Source organism: Corvus moneduloides, chromosome 3, assembly GCF_009650955.1.
Source record: "Corvus moneduloides isolate bCorMon1 chromosome 3, bCorMon1.pri, whole genome shotgun sequence".
Taxonomy (NCBI): Eukaryota; Metazoa; Chordata; class Aves; order Passeriformes; family Corvidae; genus Corvus; species Corvus moneduloides.
This window is the reverse complement of record NC_045478.1, coordinates 1,256,994-1,265,078: the sequence shown is the minus strand read 5'-3', so window position 1 is coordinate 1,265,078 and position 8,085 is coordinate 1,256,994. Positions and strand designations below refer to the sequence as shown.

Here is an 8,085-nt window from a genome sequence, read left to right as displayed (position 1 = left end):
GCCCAGCCCGTCCCCACCCTCCCAGCCGGGAATTCCTTCCCAATATCCCACTCACCCCTGACAACTCCAAGTGTCTGTGGGTCACAAGAACCCCATGGAATGCCCAAGGCTGGAATTTTGCCTGGTGGGAAAGGACCTGGGAATAATTCCTGCCTGGAAAGCTTTTCCAACCCTGACACAGCTGCCCGGGGCAGGGTTGGAGTCCCCATTCCTGGTGGGATTTCAAATCCCTATGGATTTGGGGGGGACATGGATCCAGGGTGGCCTTGGCTGTGCCGGGAATGCTTGGACTCGCTGATTCCAGAGGCTTTTCCACCCTAAATAATTCCATGACCCCACTCCCAGCATTCCCTTTTGCTTCCCCCACACCTTTTCCCCCTCTGGATCTTCCCACCCCGATCACCTTTCCCTGCCCTACACCTGTCCCTAATTCCCACCATTCCAGGTCGGGATTGCCCCAAAGCAGCTCCAGAGGCCGAGATTTTTCCCGGGGGGATTTTTCCCATCCCTGCCAACCTCCACCCCCCCGTTCCCACCAGTTATATCTCATTCCCAGCGCGGATTCCCGGTCGGTTTTATCTTTAACCTTGACTCCCAGCCTTTGGAAAACACGGCTCCAGCGGTTTCTCATTCCACAGGAAAAAAAACCACCTTTTTTCCCCTGTTGTTTGGCTTTCCTTGGATAATTTTGGGATTTCTCCTGCTTCCCATGGCAGGGAGGATTTTGGGGCTCCCGGGGAAGGATCATGAACAAACTGGGAATGTTGGAGCGGGGCGGAAAATAGGGAAGGGGGAAAAGCAGGAACGGGAACAACGCCAGGTGGACGCTGCCCCTGGAAAATCCCGGGGAGGGGGGGGGATCATCGGGAACCCCATTCCCGAAGGAAAGAACCGAGCAGCTTCCAGAGGGGAGGGAGAACTGGATATGGGGATCCCTGGGATCCCGAAATTCCCGCTGGGACAAACAGGGGGGGAGGTCACGGCCCCGGGAGCGCTGAACCCGCGGGGGCCGAGCCAGGACCGAGAACCTCCCCCTGGAGCTCCATCCCGGCCCTCCCATCCCGCCCCACCCTCCGGGAGCACCGGGAACACCGGGATGCCGCAGGAGGCCGAGCGGAGCCCCCCGCGCCGCCTGCACCGGAGGAGGGAGCGCTGCAAACGGTGCCAGGTCCGCTCCGCCAGGTGAGACCCCCCCCCTTTGTCACCCCCCGGCACCGGGGACACGGCCCGGGGCAACCCCGGAACCGGCACCGACACCGGGAAGGGCCGGCAGCCACCGAGACGCCACGTGGAGCGGTCCTGGGGTGGGGGAAAGGGGATGTTCGGGGGTGGGGAACCGGGACCGGGCACCGGAGTGGGGGGACAGAGCTGGTCTGGGGGTGGGAAACCGGGACTGGACACCGGGAGTGGGGGACAGAGCTGGTCTGGGGGCGGGGAACCGGGACTGGGCTCCGGGAGAGGGGGACAGAGCTGGTCTGGGGGTGGGGAACCGGGAGTGGACACCGGGAGAGGTGGACAGAGCTGGTCTGGGGGTGGGAAACCGGGACTGGACACCGGGAGTGGGGGACAGAGCTGGTCTGGGGGTGGGAAACCGGGACTGGACACCGGAGTGGGGGACAGAGCTGGTCTGGGGGCGGGGAACCGGGACTGGACACCGGGAGTGGGGGACAGAGCTGGTCTGGGGGCGGGGAACCGGGACTGGACACCGGGAGTGGGGGACAGAGCTGGTCTGGGGGTGGGAAACCGGGACTGGACACCGGGAGTGGGGGACAGAGCTGGTCTGGGGGTGGGGAACCGGGACTGGACACCGGGAGTGGGGGACAGAGCTGGTCTGGGGGTGGGGAACCGGGAGTGGACACCGGGAGAGGGGGACAGAGCTGGTCTGGAGGGGTGGGAAACCGGGACTGGGCTCCGGGAGAGGGGGACAGAGCTGGTCTGGGGGTAGGAAACCGGGACTGGGCTCCGGGAGAGGGGGACAGAGCTGGTCTGGGGGTGGGAAACCGGGACTGGACACCGGGAGTGGGGGACAGAGCTGGTCTGGGGGTGGGAAACCGGGACTGGACACCGGAGTGGGGGACAGAGCTGGTCTGGGGGTGGGAAACCGGGACTGGGCTCCGGGAGAGGGGGACAGAGCTGGTCTGGGGGTGGGAAACCGGGACTGGACACCGGAGTAGGGGACAGAGCTGGTCTGGGGGTGGGAAACCGGGACCGGACACCGGAGCAGCCCCAGGAGAAGAGGGGGAAGTCCGGGAGTGGGGGGACCGGCCACCGGAGTGACCCCGGGGTTGGGGGGTCCCGGGAAAGAAAGGGCTCCTGGCATAGGAGCAGCCGCGGGATTGGAGGTCTGGACACCCGGGACTCCCCCGGGTTGGGGGACACCGGGCCGGGCACCGCGGCGGCCCCGAATTTGGGGAACCGGGGCTGCCCCGAGGTGCGGGCACCGGGGGAGAACGCCGGGGTGAGGGTCCAGCTCCGGTCACCGGGGCTACTCCGGGAGAGAGAATGGGGGCCCCATCCGGGCACCGGAGCAACCCCGGAGGTGGGGACCGGGACAGGGCCACGAGGGTCCGGAACCGGGTACCGGGACTGCCCCGGGAGAGAGCGGGGGGGGCCGATCCGGGCACCAGAGCAGCCCCGAATTTGGGGGAGCGGAGCAGCCCCGAGGCCGGGGCTCCAGAAAGCGGAGCAGCTCCGAATTTGGGGAACAGAGACCGGGACATGGCGGGGTTCAGAACCGGCTACCGGGGCTCCCCCGGGAGGATCCGGGCTGAGGGTCTCGGTGCCGCTTCTGTCGCCGTCCCCGAGGCCCGGAGCCCCCCCGGCAGCGGCCCCGGGGCGGTGTCACCGGGCGGGAGGGAGCCGCGGGTGAGTCACCGGCAGGAAACCGAGCGGTTGCATCAGCAGCGGGGCTGCTCGTCCGGTCGGGGCAGCTGGAAAATCCCGCTCCATCCCTGCCGCAGCATGGAAAAAGGAGCCGATCCCTGCTCCAGCAGCTCGGGAGCCGCATCCTCGGCGCCCAGCCTGAAGGAGGAATTGTTGTGTCCCATCTGCTACGACCCTTTCCGGGAAGCCGTGACCCTTTCGTGCGGCCACAACTTCTGCAAGGGCTGCGTCAGCCGATCCTGGGAAAACCGGCGCCACGCGTGTCCCGTGTGCAAGGAAAATTCCTCGCTGGAAGATCTCCGCGTCAACCACACCCTCAACAACCTGGTGGAGATGATCCTGAAGGAAGAGGGGCAGCAGAAAAGACGCGGCGCCGCCCTCTGCCCGATCCATCACGAGGATCCCAAGTTGTTTTGCCTGGAAGACAAGGAGCTGGCGTGTTTCGCCTGCCAGAATTCCAAGCAGCACGAAGGGCACAAGATGAGGCCGGTGCAGGAAGCGGCGGCGGATTTTAGGGTGAGAAAGGGGGGGCGGATGGACGGCAGGGAGACGCATCCCAAAAGCTGGATTCGTGTCCCGAATTTGCCAGGGCGGGATTTAGGATGAGGCAGCCACGCTTCCCTGCGGGAATGTGGCGGCTGCTGGGTGCTGTCCTGCCTTTTAATTATCCGGTGGTTTAATTATCCACCCCGGATGCTGCGGGAAAGGGGAGACGGATGATGCTTCCCGGTGGTTTCTCCTTGATCCCAGCTTGGATCCGGCCGCGCTGGTTATTCCAGCGGCGCCGCGGGGTTGGGAGCGGCGTTGGGATTTGGGAGTTGCACAATTCCCGCAGAAAGGAGGGACGGGGATAGGGAGGCAGCCACGGACAGGAGGAGGAGGAGATGGGATGCAGCCAGGAGCTGGGAATGTCGCCAGGACACGCTGGAAAACAGCCGGCGCAGCCCTGACTCATCCCGCTGGGATGAGCCGCGTTTCAAACGCGGCGGGAAAAACTTGGCCAGGATTCCCGGGAATGGGAATGGGGCTGCCCACGGCACCGGAATAGGCGGGGATGGGACTTCCCTAAAAACCAGGGAGGAGGATTCCCTGTGGAGCGGAGCTCCTCTTCCTCCCAGCTCCACCGATCCCGGCTGGCGGAGGGGAAAGGTGGGATCGAGCAAAGATCCGGCCCCGGGGGTCTTTATCCATACGGGAAATCCCGGGAATGGGGGAGTCCTGAGGGCGTCTCCTCCCCGCAGGCCAAGCTGGCGAACATGGAATCTTCCCTGCGGGATAAGGCCAAGGATTTCGGGACCGTGCGCCGCTCCTACGAATCCATCTCCCGGCACAATGAGGTGCGTGTTCCCTCCCGGAGCTGGGGTTGATCCCGATCCCGATCCCGATCCCGATCCCGCACGTGCACGGCGGTGGAGGGCTGATCCCATCCCGGGAGAGGAGAGCGGTGGGAATTTGGGAAGGGCAGCGTGATCCCAGTGAATTCCTGAGTGCTGGAGCTGCTCAGAGAGCTCCAGAAAGGGGAGTCCAGGGAATTTGGGTGCTCCAGAAGTGGGATTGATCCCGGTCCTGATCCCAATCCAGCTCCCAATCCTGCACATGCAGCTGAGGGGGAGCGCTGATCCCATCCCGGGAGAGGAGAGCAGTGGGGATTTGGGAAGTGAGGATGGGAATTTGGGAAGGGCAGCGTGATCCCAGTGAATTCCTGAGCACTGGAGCTGCTCGGAGAACTCTGGGAAGGAGGAATCCAGGGAATTTGGGTGCTCCAGAGGTGGGATCTCGATCCTGATTGGGAATGCAGCTGTGGTGGAGCACTGATCCCATCCCGGGAGAGGAGAGCGGTGGGGATTTGGGAAGCGAGGATGGGAATTTGGGAAGGGCAGTGTGATCCCAGTGATCCCAGTGAATTCCTGAGCGCTGGAGCTGATTGGAGAACTCTGGGAAGAAGGAGTCCAGGGAATTTGGTCACTCCGCAGCTGGGATTGATCCCAATCCCAATCCTGCACACGGATCTGAGGGGGAGCACTGATCCCATCCCAGGAAAGGAGAGTGGTGGGGATTTGGGAAGCAGGGACAGGCATTTGGGAAGGGCAGCATGATCCAAGCGAACCCAGAGAATTCCTGAGCGCCAGAGCTGCTCCAAAGGGGACCCCAGGGAATTCGGGTGCTCCAGAAGGAGGCGCCGACATTCCCAGCTGGAGCGAGGTGCTGCCATTCCCAGGTGGAGTCGGTGCGGCTGGAGCAGCAGGTGAAGTGGGAATTCGAGAAGCTGCACAAGTTCCTGTGGGATGAGGAGCAGGCGGTGCTGGCGCAGCTCCGGGAGGAGGTGCGGCGGAAGCAGGATCTGATCCAGGGAAAGATGGAGCAGCTGATGGAGGAGAGCAAGGCCCTGCTCAGGGAGGCCGCGCAGCTCCAGGCGGATCTCAAGGAAGACGACTACACGTTCCTGATGGTAATTCCCACCGGGATCCCGCCCCGTGCCCGCATCCCGCCTCCCCCGAGCGATCCGCTGGCTGTCGGAATTCCGGCGGCAAGCGGGATCTGATCCCCGGTGTCTCCTCTTTTCTTTTCCAGACCCACAAGAACCGCAAGAGGAGGTAGGTCCTGATCTTGCCACATCCATGGGAATCTGGGAATGGCTGAGCCCTTCCTGGGGGCTGGATGGGGTCTCCTGCCTGGATGGAGCGAGGTCCCTGCTCCAAGAAAATTCCAGTGTCCCCTCTGAATCTGGGAGATGCTGGATGTCCCCTGGGTGCTCCAGGCAGGATGGGGGACACCAAGTGGAATTTCAGGGTTTGGGGGAAGCATTAAATCCCAGGTTTTGTGGGAATTGAGGGAGAACAAGCTTGGGAGATGCCGAGTGCCGTTGGGAAGCTCCTGCTGAACGACGGGATGTTGGGAGCCCCATCCTGATCCTTTCTCCATGGTCGATCCCTGCCCTAGGATCGCCTGCACGGCCGAGGAGCCGGAGGCTGTTCCCTCGGGAATGCTCCTGGATGTGGCCAAGTACCTGGGATCGCTCCAGTACAACGTGTGGAAGAAGATGCTGGACACCATCACCGTGGGTGAGAAGCCGGGAACATCTGGAGCAGGGCTTTTCCAGGGGTGGAAAGATGGGAAAGGTGGAGATGGATTTCTCCCAAACGGGTGGTTGTGGGGGGTCTGGAAAGATGGGAAGCATGGAGCTGGGATGGGCCTGGAATGGGGACTGGAGAGCTCAAAGGTGATTTCACTCCAAAAGGGAAACCTTGGAATGTGCGTTTCCCCCGTGGTGATGTGGGTTAGGGATAAATCCATGGATAGGGATGGATGGATCCATGGATGGATCAATCAATGCATGGATGGATGGATGGATCCATCCATGGAGATGTGGAGGGAGGGATGGGTCCATGGATGGAGGGATGGATGGAGGGATCCGTGAATGGATCCATGGAGGGATGGATGGATGGATGAATACATGGATCCATGGATGGATCCACAAATGGATCCATGGATGGAGGGAGGGATCCATGAATAGATCCATGGAGGAATGGATGGAGAGGAGGGATGGATGGATCCGTGGATGGATCCATGGAGGGATGGATGGATCCATGGATGGATGGATGGATGGATGGATGGATGGATGGATCCATCCATGGAGAGATGGAGGGAGGGATGGATGGATGGATGGATCCATGAATGGATCCATGGAGGGAGGGATGGATGGAGTGATCCATGGATGAATGCATGGATCCATGAATGGATCCACAAATGGATCCATGGATGGAGGGAGGGATCCATGGATGGATGGATCCATGAATAGATCCATGGAAGAATGGATGGAGGGGAGGGATGGATGGATCCATGGATCCATGGATGGAGGGAGGGATCCATGGATGGATGGATGGAGAGGAGGGATGGATGGATGGATGGATGGATCCATGAACAGATCCATGGAGGAATGGATGGAGGGGAGGGATGGATGGATCCATAGATAGATCCATGAATGAATACACGCATCCCTGGGTGGATCCAAGGAGGGGTCCATGGAAGGGATGGATGCCGAGCTGCGAATTTCCAGTAAAACATTCCCGTTCCCGGCCAGTCCCCTTCAGCCTGGATCCCAACTCGGCCGCGGGCTGGCTCTCGGTGTCCGATGACCTCTCCAGCGTCTCCAACCGCGGCTACAAACTCTCCGTGGAAAACCCGGAGCGCTTCACCTCCGCCCCCTGCATCCTGGGATCCCGCGGCTTCTCCGAAGGCTTCCACACGTGGGAAGTGGACCTGGGCGGGCTGACCAACTGGAGGGTGGGCGTGTCCCGGCCCCACAGAGGCTCCCACTGGACTTTCCACCACGATTCCCGCTCCGGATTCTGGTACATCTACCACCTTCCCGGGAAAGACGAGTGCCGGGCGTCCAACGCCGTGCGCTCGGAAGCGGCGCCGGGAAACCTCCAGCGGATCCGGGTGGAGCTGGACTGCACCGAGGGGGAATTGTCCTTCTACGACGCCGACCTCCGGAGCCACATCTACACATTCCATGAGAAATTTGGCGGGGTCGTCTTCCCGTATTTCTACGTGGGAGGGCCCCAGGGGGGTGCCACGGCAAAGACGCTCAGGATTTGTCCGCTCCGGGTCCGTGTCCATGAGGATATCCCGGTCTAAGGGTCTCCTACCTCCTGGTGGGGTTCTCCAGGTGCTTTTCCAGGAAAAAAAAACCCAGGGATAAGAAGAACATTTGTTTGTAGCGCCTCGGTTTTATCGTTAATAAATGTTAATAAACTCTTCCCGTGTGGTTCTGTTCCCAAATCCCAAATTTTCCCTGCCCCTCTCCATCATGGATCCGGGCTGGGAAGGCTTTGGGAACAAGGAGTTTCCCTGTCAGGGGATATAAATAAGGAATTAAACCATTTAGGGGCTTTTCCTGGAGTTTTCAGGGATCCAGGAATCCCTGCTGTGGACGGCGATCCTTACCCCGGCTCTTGGAATGGGAAAACCCCACAGGATTTGGCTGGACAAGGGGTTCATCCCCTCCACATGGAAAACCATCGATGGGAACATCCCTGGGAGCATCCCACCTCCTCCACCCTTTTTCCTAGGGCTTTATCCCTCCGAGGGGCTTTTCCCTGAATTCCCAGCTCCGGGAATCCGGTGTCGTTGGTGTTGAGAAGTGGAGGAAGTTTGGAGTTTTTATCCGGAGTTAATCCCATCCAAATGGCTTTTTCC

General features: G+C 61.4%; 1 protein-coding gene across 2 annotated transcripts; it reads left to right on the top strand.

The window, feature by feature from the left end:
• The first annotated feature begins 792 nt into the window (after positions 1-792).
• TRIM35 (tripartite motif containing 35) lies at positions 793-7,646 on the top strand. 2 transcript variants are annotated; one of them, XM_032103332.1, is made up of 7 exons: positions 793-1,182; positions 2,961-3,399; positions 4,125-4,220; positions 5,102-5,332; positions 5,455-5,477; positions 5,824-5,945; positions 6,965-7,646. In XM_032103332.1, exons 1-7 carry the CDS (start codon positions 926-928, stop codon positions 7,522-7,524), a joined length of 1,728 nt encoding a protein of 575 aa, XP_031959223.1. In that variant the 5' UTR covers positions 793-925; the 3' UTR covers positions 7,525-7,646. The 2 variants fall into 2 exon arrangements, with proteins under 2 accessions (XP_031959223.1, XP_031959224.1); XM_032103333.1 differs by lacking the exon at positions 793-1,182 and having other exon boundaries at positions 2,273-3,399.
• Positions 7,647-8,085: the final 439 nt, after the last annotated feature.

Bases quoted from the DNA above. Each gene is read 5' to 3' on its own strand.
- TRIM35 (XM_032103333.1), top strand. From the start codon at position 2,503: ATGGGGGCCCCATCCGGGCACCGGAGCAACCCCGGAGGTGGGGACCGG. The intron at 3,400-4,124 runs GTGAGAAAGGGG...TCCTCCCCGCAG, and splicing joins AAGCGGCGGCGGATTTTAGG to GCCAAGCTGGCGAACATGGA. The intron at 5,946-6,964 runs GTGAGAAGCCGG...GTTCCCGGCCAG, and splicing joins GCTGGACACCATCACCGTGG to TCCCCTTCAGCCTGGATCCC.